This window comes from Eretmochelys imbricata, chromosome 6 (genome assembly GCF_965152235.1).
Source record: "Eretmochelys imbricata isolate rEreImb1 chromosome 6, rEreImb1.hap1, whole genome shotgun sequence".
NCBI classification, from domain to species: domain Eukaryota; kingdom Metazoa; phylum Chordata; order Testudines; family Cheloniidae; genus Eretmochelys; species Eretmochelys imbricata.
In genome coordinates, this window is record NC_135577.1 from 40,923,595 (window position 1) to 40,938,914 (window position 15,320).

At 38.1% G+C, this 15,320-nt stretch overlaps 1 protein-coding gene across 1 annotated transcript in view; it reads right to left on the bottom strand.

Annotated features, from left to right (window-relative positions):
• Positions 1 to 372: 372 nt before the first annotated feature.
• Positions 373 to 15,320, bottom strand: part of QSER1 (glutamine and serine rich 1) — an 82,703-nt gene continuing 67,755 nt past the window's right edge. The window contains exons 11-13 of the mRNA XM_077818456.1: positions 6,055 to 6,207; positions 3,266 to 3,361; positions 373 to 1,541 (exon numbers count right to left, since the gene is read on the bottom strand). Of these exons, the coding sequence (XP_077674582.1) occupies positions 1,401 to 1,541; positions 3,266 to 3,361; positions 6,055 to 6,207 (390 nt within the window). The 3' untranslated portion in view covers positions 373 to 1,400. The remainder of the gene's footprint in view (positions 1,542 to 3,265; positions 3,362 to 6,054; positions 6,208 to 15,320) is intronic.

Here is a 15,320-nt window from a genome sequence, read left to right on the forward strand (position 1 = left end):
ATCTGAGGAAAGAATGACATGTCTATTTCTTTTGGGCCCCAGCACGTATACGGTTTGAATGACTGAAAGTAAGGCATTCTGTTGGCAAACTTAAAGAAAATGTTCTCCTGTTTTGAGCCTATTACATTCGTTGTCTGAGTGGGACTAGTGGCACTACAAACTGTTAAGAAACTGGATGGGAGGGATGCTACAAAAGTATGTCTGAAGATCTAAAAGGCACCAAAAAGAGGATAACTCTGCCACTGCCAGTTCTAAAAACAACTATGTAAGCTGTGTTTAACACTGCATATAGTCTATTCACAATCATAAATCTTTGTTGACCAGAAGATAAAGTGTAGTAGCTTTTCATTTAAACTCTCAGTTAATCAGGGGCTAGTTTAGTAAGAAATTTATTTTCACGTATGAGAAAATAACTGCAGTGTCTAACACAACTACACTTAAAGCAAAACTAGTCTATTATGCATTATTCTGGTTAACACTGAAGAAAACCTGTATAAACAAAAAGGGTTACCTCAAGATATATAGTTTACAATATGAAATCAACATATAAATGAATAAGATTTACTGAAAACAATGTAAAGTGTATTACAAAGATACATGAAACAACTTTAACCACAATATTTTCTCTGTGAAAAATACAACTATCAGTGAGATAAAATGTACAATTGAATTTTTTTTTCCAAAAGAAAAAACAAAAAACACAGTATAAAGGAAAATATTTTTCTTCAAAACAGGGAAAATAGTTAAGGTCATTGTCTTTCATTACAATATAATTTGACACAAAAAGCAGTCATAGGATTGCACCAACTCCATGTTCAGTCTCCTGAACATGATAATAGTAAAAGGAGTCCATAAAGCATAATGACATTTCTGAATTTTATGATGGCAATATTTGTATACAGAATTTGATGTCACACCAGCTCTGTTTACAAAATGCATAATACTCTAAATTTCATGGCTAGACAGAAATGCAAATATTAGTTTACCCCAGCCCTGACTCTTTTTGGTGTTCACCAGAGTCGGAAATAGCCATAGTATTTTAAGTGTTATTATCTCTATAGCAGTAAAGAAAAAATTATACTTAGTGCATGCTTTATCATTTGTCAAAAACATTTCTGAAAATAAAACTAAGTTACCCAATAGTTTACAAAATAGAAAAATCATTATTCAGGTTAAAATGTGGTGATGTTTATGTTTACATCCATCTCTAAAAGACTCATTTTCTTGGCAGCATCACTTTTCCTTAGTAGGAGCCAAAGTACAAAGTTCCATAAGAGAAATAAAATGCCTATGAATAAGAACGTAGTCTGGTATTGTAAGAGAATCAGAGCCTTTCTCTGAGCTTTCTTTTCCATCAGGTTAGTGCTGTAGAAAAAATGTGAGATTCTGAAGAAAGTTTGTTATGAACACTTCTGCTGTACATGATTCAAAAGTTCACCAAACTTTTCAAAAAGATCCTCCACCCATTTTATATTTTTCATGCACAGCTGAACAATCTCCTCCTGTCCTAGATCTGCGCTCTTTTTCTGAACAGAAGAAATCTATTTAAGAGAGAGAAAAAAAACATATTAGCCTGCCTCTGTTACTCATTTAAAATGTAGCATGCAGCTCTTAAACCCTCCCTTGATCCCTATGCTAATGTATGCAAAGTGGCAGGAATTCTTAGCCAAGCTTTATTTGTCCAGGGCCGTCTATTAAGTCTAACCTATTATATATTCCCCCCAAAAATGTGTTAAAAACCTGTTAAAAATACTCCAGTGTACATAACATAAACACATCTATAAAAGAGGCAGGATATCAATAGTTAAGTCCTCACCAACCCTTGCATCCTTATTGTCCAGGGTTTCATGAACCATCAGAATTGAGTTCCACTTCTCTTGCTGCAGACCCAATCTAGTGCAAGCCTGACTTCCTTCCATGCTCCCTTCGTACTATGCTTTTTTCCCTCCCTCTCTCCCTTTTACCTTGTTACAAGATAGAAATACTATGAGCATTAGGCAGCTACTCTCAGAGGTCCCCACAGTGCTGCTGAATAGTGGGCTTGCAGAACTGAGTGGTGAGTTATTAGTGTGTTTGGAGGTGGAACCAAGGCTGTACATGGCCTGGGCGCGTATGAGAGTGTGTGCATGTGTGTAAGGAACTCAGTGCATTTGCATCCAAGCACTGGCACCTAAGGGCTCTATTGGTAGTTGTGGCCTCTGTTCACTGAGGAAGAAATATCATAGGAAAATCTTGATATGCCAATGCCTTATGCAGAGGCAATAGGCTACCTCTTATCCCGACTCTCAGCACAACCACAGACACCCCAATCTCAGGCTCTCCTTTCCCCGCCTCAAAGACTTTTGCCTCCAGATCCCCCACGTCTGCTAAAACACCCTGCATCTCCCAAAGTCCCATACAGTCTATCTTCCAGCATCCCTATTCAAACCTTGTGGGCCTCTCAAGGTGCCTCTCATCCACAGAGCACAATCCTCATGCCTCTGGCTACCTAGCCTACCTCACCAAGGGTTTGTGAACAGCACAGGTGGCAAGTCATGTCATAAAAGAGAAACAGCTGCTGGTCTGAGCAGTTTTGTCACTTAATCTTGATGAAACTCAATCAGGTCAATAAGCATATGTGTTTAATTAAAAAAAAAAAAAAACCTTATGTCCAAAATGTTATCAGAGTTGTGTGTATGTGAGGATGCAAAGCGTGTATGTTGGCGAGATAGAGTAAGAGAGGAATCTGGAGTCTGTGGGGACTGTGACTGTTTAGTTAGAGGGATTGAAGAACTGGGAGAAAAATAGAATATTTTTAAAAATTGGTGTTTTTAAATGTTTCTTCTATTAAGGTTAATATTCTACTAAAGAAGTTACATAGAAAATCCAGTTGTCCGAGGAAGAGTTACTGTCCCAAATATACAAATTAATTTCAATTTACTAAAATTCAAAAGAGAAAATTTTAATCAAGTTATATACTAATGCCAACACAGGCTTAACTGCGGAGTCACTTCCATAGTATTCCCTATTTTAACACATAGCCTCATGCAGAATAGAAAATGATCACGCACTAATGTCAGCTGATGATTACTTTGTATTGGCTGGAAAAAGTTTCTAACAGTTCCAATAGAATCATTACTTTGGTTGGGTTAAAATCAGAAACACATTTAGCTGCCTTACACTGATGTTTTTAAAATGCTGTTATATACAGATAATTTAACTTTCTGCACTACTACTTAATTAATCTAATAATAATGCCACATATAAGAAGCAGAACAATACTCACCTCCTCTTTACACGTCAGATATATGTGGTATTTGTAATGATGGAGTGAGTGATACAAAGAGTACAACTGTATTTTTTCTGGATCTACAGTAAACTCCTGCAGAGAAAATAGTTATTTTTAGGCAAATTAATGATATTTGTTCCAAGATAGACTTCTTATTACCAAATGGATCATGTCAATTTTAGCAATTCAGAAATAAAAGGTAACTATCATCATGTCTGAAATGGCATCAAGACATATGTGACACCAAAATTAGTATACCCTTACCCACTTTGTTTCTCATGTAAATTTAATGTCTTCTTCAAAGCTGGGTTTAATAGTTCTTTCCACCACTCTGAATATATGGAAGGTGTGTTAGCTTGCCATTTTTCAAGTATTACTGACATCTCTAAAAATAGCAAAAGATATAGCTCTTTCTTGGTGTTCACTTAATCTATCAAATTCTGTATAGATTTTTGGAGAAGGGCAGATCTTAGGAACTGTGGAAAGAGCTTGCATATATTGCTGCGATAGTTTTTTCTTTCCAAAAAGTACAAAAATATGTGGAATATATTCACTGGTTGGTGGCACCTCCTGCATTTACTGATGTTAGCTAAACTTGCTTTAGGTATGTCTGCCAGCATCCTGTAAAATCTAGTTAAGACTGTTCTTAGCCACAAATATGAGTTGCATGTATTTCTCTAATATTTCTTTTCAATATTCTTTTTAACAATAAGGTATAAAACAACTTCTGTCACTGGAGATAAATGAGAAGCTACAACAAAGAATTAATTTGTTTATATGCCTGCCCTATGAGGTGCCTTATGATCAAATTAAAGTTTCTCCAGTGGAAATATTTATTTGTCCATGTAGTAACAGCTATTGTACAGTTTACAGTAGAAAACTACATTAACTTTAAGTAAATGTTAATATTAGAGGCTAAACTGCCACAAGCAGCATGTAGGGGCAACATATTGTGCTCTGCTAGAAGCTGTCCTGTATTCCTCCTTGGCTATGGTGGGGAGAGATGAGGGGCGGGGGTGGGGGAATGTACCCTGAACCAGACCTAAACGTGGTCTAACATGTGCCTGCTAGCACATATGTGCTGCCTGTTACACTATGGAGATGGGAGGGCCACCATCTAAGGCTGAGCCCATTCCCTCCTCCTGCCTGTGCAAGAGGGGTAGCAGCAGCACCAAGGAGACTGTTTCCTCCTGCTACCTGTGATGTGAGCAGATTGCACAGGGGAGTAAGAGGTTGCCTTATACTTCCTTAATTCCTTGCTTAGGCATACAGGACAGGCCATGTTGGGTATGTCTACACAGGAATAAAAGATAAGTGGCACAGCTGCAGCTGGCCCAGGTCAGCTGACTTGGGCTTGCGGGACTCAAGCTGAGGGACTAAAAATTGCAGACTCCCTGAGCTCGGGCTCCAGCCCAAGCCCGGAACATCTACATAGCAATTTTTCAGCCCCAAAGCCGAGCCCTGTGTCAGCTGATCTGGGCCAACTGCGGGTTTTTGATCTCTATGTTGACGTACCCAATGTGGCCCTAAATACATTATTTACATACGCACATGATTCCATTCAAGAATTGTTGTGTGGAATATTATTTTAATATGTGCACCACATTTTGCTTACCTATTTGGAATAAACTACATAGAGTTGCCAACTTTCTAATTGCAGAAAACTGAACACCCTTGCCCTGCCCTGAACCCCGACCCCTTCTCCAAGGCCCCACCCCATTCACTCCATTCCCCTCCCCCCCGGGGTTGCTCGCTCTCCCCCACCCTCACTCACTTGCTCACTCATTTTCACTGATCTGGGGCAAGGGTTTGGGGAGCAGGAGGAGGTGATGGGTCCAGCTGGGAGTGCTGGCTCTGGGGTGGGGCTGGGGATGAGGGGTTTTGGGTGGGGTGGGCTCCAGGCTAAGGTAAGGGGCTGGGCTGTGGGAGGGAGTACAGGCTGTGGACTGAGGGTGTGGGCTCCAGGGTGGAAGAAATGAGGGGTTCAGGGTGTGGGAGAAGGCTCGAGGCTGGAGCAGGGGGTTTGGGTGCGGGAGTGGGTGAGGGCTCGGCTGGGGATGTGGGCTTTGGGGTGGGGCTAGGGCCAAGGAATTCAAAATGCAGGAGGGGGCTCAGGGCTGGGGCAGGGGATTGGGGTGCAGGAGAGGGTTTAGGGTGCAAGCTCCGGGTGGTGCTTACCTCCGGTGGCTACCGGGAAGCGGCGACATGTCTCTCCGGCTCTTGGGTGGAGGAGCGGCCAGGGGGCTCCATGCTGCTCCCACCTGCAGGAACAGCCCCCGCAACTCCCACTGGCCGGGAACCATAGCCAATGGAAGCTGTGGAGCCAGTGCTCAGGGTCGGGGCAGCATGCGGAACCCCTGTGGCCACCCTACCCCTAGGAGCTGGAGGGACATGCTGTGAGCCACCCAGAGCCGGGTAAGGAGCTTGCCAGCCCTGCACCAACTGGACTTTTAATGACCCAGTCAGCAGTGCTGACCACAGCTCCCAGGGTCCATTTTTGATCAGCTGTTCTGATCAAAAACTGGACACCTGGCAACCCTATATCTATAACGGTTTAATGATAAAAGGAAACAGGCCACCAAGACAAGTGATTTAATATGCTGTAGATTTCAAACAAATCATTATTTTTAAAATTACTTAATTAAAATGTTTAAAATTTTATCTTTTTTATATATTTGCCAAAAAAAAACTAATTACCAACAAAATGCAATCCTTTAAAGTATTTTTTTTTAATCTATCATGTTAGAAATAAGATGGAAGCAGTGATGAATCTTCTAAACACTTACGTGTGCTAACTTAGTGGTTGATTTGGAAGTCCTCAGTGTTTTCTTGTTGTAAGCTTTACCATTCATTCTGATTTTAGAAAGAGCAGCTCCTCCACTTTTTGTTTTAGAATCGCGAGTGATTACTGTCAGTTCAGGAAAGTTTTCCAAAGCACTCTTAAACAGAGCATAAAAGCAAAAAGGATTTTGAATTATGCAAAAATTCCACCAAAAGAGAACTTCTCAATCAATCAGATTGCTGGAAAACTGACCATTATTTTCAGAGAAGTTAAAATATTGAAAGCAACCAATCATAAAATATTTTACATACAAATCTAAAAGCCTCACTCAGTCAATCAGCTATGAGACTGCAATATACGAACACACAGAAAAGTGACTTTTTTTGACTGGCTTTAAAAGTAACATCTCAAGGGACTCAGGCCTTTTCATATATCACAGCTGTCATCTTTGGTTCCTCCATTAAAAAAACAACCTAGCCAGGAATCCAGCAGGCAGTTTTGATTGTTTACAATTCTTTATTTTACTTTGCATTCTATTGCTCCTTCCATCCAAGAATCTGTAAGTGCTTTAAAAATATCAATAAATTAGGCCTCCATACACCTATGAAGTAGGGAAGCATTATCATCTTAATTTTACAGATGGGTCACAGAGAAGTTTTACAGCAACCCACCTCAGTCTATAAGAGCCAAGAATAAAACCCAGACTTCTGATGGTTAGTCCTGTACTTTAGCTATCAGACTACTGACTATTTTCTCTACACTGCTCAGAAAGGAAAACACACCCAATCTCATTAACAAATTTGTTATCCAACAATAGTCGGGAATATTTCAAAAATAAACTTTTCTGTTTTTATACCATTACAGGAGGATAAATTTGCATTGTAATTATAATTAGTGCGTTATAATATAGGTACTTTAAATTAACAGAGTTAAATTCTCCATTTGCTCCCAAGATACGAGATAGTCTTTTGATAGGACTTAGTCTCACAGTTTTAATACTGCAAATGTTTTAAGATGTGGGAACCCTATTTATTTTAAATTGAAAACCTCAACAAAGACTGTCTTTGTTTAACTCCCCTCCACATCTGCATGCAAAAATTTGAACTTTGACATCAGTTCAAAAATTTAATACAATTTTGAGCACTTACAATTAAGAAAGTTTTAAATGAATACGTTGCTTAGTCAGAGGGTACACATGAATGAAAAATAAGTCACAGAGGAAGACAAACACAAAGCACTGTCTGTTACTAGAAAATTGGAATGGGGATCGGGGGAGGTCAGTAAAGAGCAAGCCCTTAAAAATTTTAAGATTAAAGAAGGAAATGATAGTAGCTAGATAGCCAAAGGGGTCTAAGATATCCTCAAAAGTGTCGAACCCCCCTCTAGCCCTTCTCATAGGTCTATTCCTTGACCTAAACTTCTTTAAATGAAAATAAAAAAGACCCTGAAAATCCTAATTAAGATTTAGAGGTGCCTTCTTCTTTCCCCTCCTTCCCAAAGGAGTATCTGAAGCAGCCCTAATTGCTGACACCCAACTAAATTCATATGTTCCCATATTTTCTTCAGACAGATTTTATTAATCATAAAATTTGATTTCCAGGTGAAGTAGTGAGCTACATCCACCATACAAAAACCCTGAACTCTCTTCAAGGTATAGAAATAAGGTATTGCTGTGGCATACTGTTTTGTTTTGATTTCTTTTTTTAAATGAGGATCTGTCCATCCCATTTTATACAGGGGCACCAAAAAGCTGTAGAACAGTAGTGACTTTTGGGCACTCTTAATCGGAGTTAGTTAAACTACTGACTCAGAGGTGAATGGCAATTATATGTAGCAGTTTTCTCATCGGCCTTTCAGTTCCCCTTTTTATAACATGCTTTAGAAGGTCTCTGTCATCCAATTCCCAGAACAAACAGAACAAAACTCCTACAATTAATTAATTCCCTTGATAGCGGAATGCAAAGGATTGTATGAGTAGAGATACTCAACTGTCCTTTAAGTTCAGACAGTGGTAGCTCTAGAACAAAACCTCAAGTGAAGCATAGTAACTCTCCTTAGCTGCATGTGTTCTCGTTAATTAAGAATGTTTTCGAAAGTATCCCTCAGGCCCCTGTTGTTGTAGTATTGCCAATACCACATGTTCAAAAACCATGAGTGAGGCCCAAAAAAATACATGCAATTGGCATAAAATTCCACACAATTTTTAAAAATAATATCTTTTTAATTTATTTTTAGTTGCCTTCTGATATATTTTAGGATTCATGTTTTCAAACTTTTCTCTAGAAACACAAGGACTAGAAACGGTCTCATGCAATCACATGAATCCAGGAGCTGGAGTTTTATGAAAAGTATCAAATATTGCAAGACTTGCGATGAAATCATGACAGCTGGCAACACTGCAGCTGGCTCCAAAAAATGCAAGCTCCCTCCCCGAAATGTTGCTGCTGCTTTAGTGGGAGCATGTGACAGGAATGAGTACAGCATGCTTTGGATTCCTGAAACATCTACCCTAACACGGAATCTTCATCTAGAAGTTGGAATCACTGCAGTGTTAAAATTAACATTTAAGCCTTATCTATACCAGAAAATTATACTGATTTTAATAGTAAACTGGCTTATAATTAAATTGGTGCAACCCCTAGTGCAAACACTCTTATTTTGGTTTAAGAGAGCCTTAAGGCCAATAAGGAGAGGGGATTAGAGAAACTAAGTTAAAAGAGGTTAAGTAACTTGACCAAGGACATGCAGTAAGTGAAGAGCCAGGATTAGAATTTAGAGGTCCCAGCTCCCAGCCCAGTACTCGTTCCTCTAGATCACTTGCTGGTATAGCTATATGCTGGCAGACCCCCTTAGTGGGGACACAGCATAAACCAACAAAAGGAATTCAGCTGGTGTACAGCTACATTACCTCCCCGAATGACACTGCTATGCCAAAAGAAGCACTTTTCTGCTGGCACAGTTGCATCTACACCGGGAGTTTTGTCAGTATACCTTTGTCAGCAAGGGTATGTGATTTTTTCACACCCTTAGCGGACATAGCTATGCTGGCAAAGCTTTGTAGAGTAGGCTGAGCCTTAGTTAATTTCATGGGGAAAGAATACCTACAGTTCATCTTCAGAGAAGTGTTTGGATATATAGAATTTCACATGAAAGATGTGATGTCAATATATTTGCAACAAATGGCACTGGATGTCATCATTCTGCTATAGATACAGCTATAGATCTCCAGCAAAGCATGAGATCTTATCGGAGACACACACTAACTAAATGGTGGTGTATTTTATTTTTATTTAACTTCAGTTTTGCATTATGTGTTAAATGAATAACACCTTGTTGCAAAAATGTAGAATTATTTTAACAAATCATTTTTAAAAGTTCCATTGTATTATGTAATATCTTACTGTCATCCAGAGAGAATATATTCTTTTAATTGATTATATTTCTTTACTGGCATAAATTACTACATTGTTCAGGGAAATGTGACTATAACAAATTACAGGGAAGAATTCAGCATACCGTTGGACTTACTGCTGCAAGAAATTAAGGGGTTAAAATGTTCAAATTAAAACTAATGGTGCCTTATATAGTCTACAGATGATAAGATGAACTTTTTAATAAACAGTTACAGAATTCAAGGACTCTCCTATCCAGACTCCTACAGTTTCCAGGCACCTGGTTCTGTATCCCTGAAAACAAAATGTGCTTAATTAGTGTTTTACACAGATCAGTTACTTTTCCCTTAGTAACAATCTCAGGAAGAAACTAAAAATCCATGTGCAAAAGAGACAGTTGCATTTTGGTACTAGTCAGCTCAAAATGTAGACTAGTCATAGCAGCAGCCTTCAAGTTAAGAAAAATGACCCCAGCTGATTGTTTTTTCCTCCGTGAGTTTAATTTTCTACCTGTTATAGAATTCTCTGTAGAGTTTCAGTGCATTCTGAGAATTTCTGTCTTATGCCAGGAAGTCCTGCCTCATCCGTTACTGGCTCAATGTTATTGTCTATTCCTATGGAGTAGAACAGACTTCAAACAGGAACACTGACCCAAAACAGGACTAGTTTTGAATTGGAAGGAGGAGGAGGAAAATACTAGTCATTTCCATGTTCTGATGGGTCAAGGGGACAAGCTATAAATCAGACTTGCTCAGTGGAGAGAGCCAGACGACTCTGAATAGTGAGTACTTTACAGAAAATGAAACTTCCAAGAAATGAAGCACAACTGATGTTAACTAACAATGCTATTCTGAACAACATTTGTAATAAGTCTAATCTATTTCCAAATATGTACACTAGTGAGTTGCATCTAAAAGATTGAGAGTTAATTTACAGATATGAAACTAACATAGAAACAATAGTTTAATTTTGTTTACAGAAATAAGATTATAACCAGATAGTGTGGGATTTTATAGCTGTTAGAACTGTGCAGAAAAGTGTATAGACAAAGCTGCTGATTTGACCATTGATTGGTGATTTTACTGGATGATTTGTTTGCAATTCTACACTGAAATATCCCATACTATCCCTTTCAGTTTTAGTTAATAGAATATATAATTACTATACACAGTTACCAGTACAGAGTATTAAAAAGTATGCAGAAATGAATGGTGCTCATGAGTAACCAACTTTACCATCTTTTTCTTGTTGATTGCCTAGTCTGAATCTCTTACATCTGAACTCCTTATTTTTATCAACATTATTATAGAAACAGGCTTTCTTGTTCTAAATAATGGATTAAACTGGATTTTAAAAGTATGTAACCTATTTGGTATCAAACCAGTAGAGATGTTCATGGTAGGAAATTAGCCTGTCATTACTACAAAATTGCTAACACAAACATGATATGGATTTGTGCTTCTGCACTAGAAATATAGACATACTAACATAACCAGCCATTTTACAAACATATGCCCTGATCCTGCAATCAGATCCACGTGGGCAGATCCCTGGGCTTGCCTGGAGCTCCATTTACTTCCATACAGATCAGACTGTAGGATTAGGCCTACATTATCTGATTTAAGAGACATAATTTATTTTCTTTTATTGTGTGAGAAGCAAGCAAACGCTTCTTTATACAGTTGGAATTTGTAACATGGTATAGTGAGTAAGTGGATATAATTATATATAACTGTGACAATCTTCTGTATGCTAAAGATGCTTTTCTTCTAATTGGGTGTAATGATCAGCTACAGAAGTATGAGCACAGTGGGAACCAAATTGTCATTATGTCCCTAACTCTCACTGTAAAAACAACAACAATAAAAATGGTGGCTCAGGGTCAGTTAAACAGACCGTTTGTATCTATTATGAAAAGTATCAGAGAGATTTAGACACCCTCCAGGAGCTTTGCTGTTGCTATAAGGGAGCCACAAAGGGATACTGGGAAGATAGGAGCAGGAACTACCACTTCTACAGGGAACAGCTTTTCAGCAGTGATGAGACAGGGGGAGTAATTAACTCTCCTGCCCCAAAGTCCTAGATTAAAGAGAGGAAAACAGGACTGGTACCTACAACAAGGCGGATAAAAATCAATTAAAAATATCTATTTTTTAAAAAAATGTAAATTAAATACATTTCTCTTTTTAAATATAAACCTATTTAAATTAAATCTGAAATTATGATAGCCCATATTAAGGTTTAAACTTAGTAGACTCTATTAAAATAATTTAAATTAAACTAAAAACTGTATTAAGCAGCATATGTTTGATGCGAAAGTTTTAAAGAAAGTCAAACCACTGAACAGGTGCAAGTCACCGCAAAAGTACCTGGAACCAGAGTTTGATGAAGTGATAAATCGACGTTTGTCAGCAATAGCCTCTTCTGCACATGCAGAGTGTATATTTACTTATTTTCAGTTTATTTAACTAGTTCAGTTCAGTGATTGTTATTTCAAGGTTAAGAAACAGACTGGGAGATGAAAAGGTTGAAAAGCTTGTTTTCCTCTTCCAATTGATGAATAAGACTGGGTACGGGAGAATGAGATATCTTAGTTCTAAAGTCTTGACGGACATGGTGACCAGAAACAATTAGTTCAATTCACTAATTACAGATTAGTATTTTATTTTTGATAAATCCATTTTAATTTTCTAATTGTTGTAGGGATAGTTTGACAAAACCATTTTTCCTTATGCAGCCAGCACTTTTATGTTAAAGTATTTTATTTAACTAATAAAAAACAAATTTTAAATGTTGTTTGTGCATTTGTAAAAATTCCAAATTCTCCAAATAAACCTTGACAAAATCAAGAGTAAAAAAAAAAAAAACCCCCAAAACCCCATCATCTAGTAAATAAGACATGCACCATTCTAACATAATAAAAAAGTGAAAACTAAAACTATCTATATAACAGCTTAAATAAAGATGTATAGATATAGCGGATCCTCTTGGTTAGCAAAAAAGAATTATCAAAAGATATCAACATATTTTAATGGTTTCCTACCAATGCAAATCAACCTTTCTTTAGGAAATGGACTGATACAAAACAAGATTAAAAGTGATTATTTAAATCAATCCACCCTCGTCAATAATGCCTTCATCCCTAGAACAGAAAGCCATGATGACACCCACAAAATCAGTTAGGAAATAAACATCCCTTATTATGGCTATCAAGCGATTAAAAAAATTAATCTCAATTAATCGTGCTGTTAAATAATAATAGAATACTATTTTTATAAATATTTTTGGATGTTTTCCACATTTTCAAATATATTGATTTCAATTACAACACAGAGTACGAAGTGTACAGTGATCACTTTATATTTATTTTTATTACAAATATTTGCACTGTAAAAATAAAATAAATAATATTTTTCAATTTACTTAATACAAGTACTGTAGTGCAATCTCTTTATCATGAAAGTTGATCTTACAAATGTAGAATTATGTACAAAAAATAACTGCATTCAAAAATAAAACAATGTAAAAGTTTAGAGTCTACAAGTCCGCTCAGTCCTACTTCTTGTACAATCGCTCAGACAAACAAGTTTGTTTACATTTGCAGGAGATAATGCTGCCTGCTTCTTGTTTACGTCACCTGAAAATGAGAACAGGCATTCGCATGGCACTCTTGTAGCTGGCATTGCAAGATATTTACATGCCAGATGTGCTAAAGATTCATATGTCCCTTCATGCTTCAACCACCATTCCAGAGGACATGCATCCATGCTGGTGTGGGTTCTGCTCGATAATGATCCAAAGCAGTACAGACCAACACATGTTCATTTTCATCATCTGAGTCAGATGCCACCAGCAGAACGCTGATTTTCTTTTTTGGTGGTTCGGGTTCTGTAGTTTCCGCATGGGACTGTTGCTCTTTTAACACTTCTGAAAGTAAGTTCCACACCGTCCCGATCAGATTTTGGAAGGCACTTCAGATATTTAAAATCTTGGGTCTAGAGCTATAGCTATCTTTAGAAATCTCACACTGGTACCTTCTTTGTGTTTTGTCAAATCTGCTGTGAAAGTGTTCTTAAAACTAACATGTGCTGGGTCATCATCCGAGACTGCTATAACATGAAATATATGGCAGAATGCAGATAAAACAGAGAGCAGGAGACATACTGAACTCCTTGAGGGAGAACTGTAACAAGTTTAATTAACGCATTATTTTTTTTAATGAGCGTCATCAGCATGGAAGCATGTCCTCTGGAATGGTGGCCAAAGCATGGAGGGACATACAAATGTTTATCATATCTGGCACGTAAATACCTTGCAATGCAGGCTACAAAAGTGCCATGTGAATATCTGTTCTCACTTTCAGGTGACATTGTAAATAAAAAGCGGGCAGCATTATCTCCTGTAAATGTAAATGTATTTGTTTGTCTTAGTAACTGGCTGAACAAGAATTAGTACTGAGTGGACTTACAGGCTCTGAAGTTTTACATTGTTTTATTTTTGAGTGCAGTTATGTAACAACAACAAACATTTACATTTGTAAGTTGCGCTTTCAGGATAAAGAGATTGCATTATGGTACTTGTATGAGGTGAATTGAAAAATACTATTTCTTTTGTTTATCATTATTACAGTGGAAATATTTGTAATAAAAATAATATACAGTGAGCACTGTACACTTTGTAGTCTGTGTTGTAACTGAAATCAATATATTTGAAAATGTAGAAAAACATCCAAAAATATTTCGTAAATTTCAATTGGTATTCTACTGTTTAACAGTGTGATTAAAACTGAGATTAATCAAAAGCTCTACCCCTTATTAGCATAAGGGGACAGACATGACACTCATGTTTACCCTTGCTCTCTTCAGACAGACATGTATGCACTCATCCCCAAAGACAGGCAGGTTGTAGGGATGGAATAAATAACTCTCGAAAAAAGTGCTCCAGTCCTGTGGGCAGGAGCAGATTCAAGAAGGTACGGCAGGACAGCCACTGTTTCACTGATGCTGGAAACTGTCTGCTCAGGATTTTATCTCCTTGACTTTCTCTGCTGTCTACTGAGAGGGCTGCTACAGTGCTTCTTTCTTCATAGATTTTGAGGCCAAAAATATGCTTCATCTAGTCTTAGCCCATCCATAACGCAGGTCACTGGATTTCATCTGTTCTGCTGAAGCACCAAGTGTAAGACAGGAAGTGGGACTCTGTCTTACCAGTTCCATCTTAAACACCTGTTGTGATTGGGTTGGGAAGGGAGAGAGACAGGGGAAGAGACAAACCTACTTCCTATGCTTTACCCACAGTGTTTCAAGGCTCTTTTAGCAGAAAAGAGAAGCAGCCTTGGGAAAGTCCTGCTTATAAACAGCAAAGAGGTCAGATCCTGGGTAGCCCGTTTCCAGCAGCAGTAAAATTAGCCTCTTTTCTCTTTGCCACTCCTGCCTATTTTGGATGGGTTATGCATAGCTGTTTGGGGCAGGGAGAAGAGTAGGTGGCACTATAGTCTGTCTTGCCCATTGAGACAGAAGTTGTGGGGTGGTAGTGCTGGTGTTTCTTGTCCCTGACCAGCCCACAACAATTTACTGCCCACAGTTTCAAAGGGTGAGACACACCGCGATTGTCTGACCCATGCTTAACTTGGGACTGTGGGTAAGAAAGGATGCTTGTCTGTTTCATCTTCCCTGATCCCTCACCTTTGGCTCTAGGGAGCCCTGGTGCTGCTCTCTGCACCTCACCACAGCTGAAGAGCTGGAATGCACCATGGGACAGCATCATGGGGCAGAAATACAGGTATCCTTAAAAAAAAAAAAATGCTCCACAGGGACAGTAGTTTGATTTTCTGATGAGGAACTTGAGAAGCTTAGAAGAGAAAATGCTTTAAAATTAA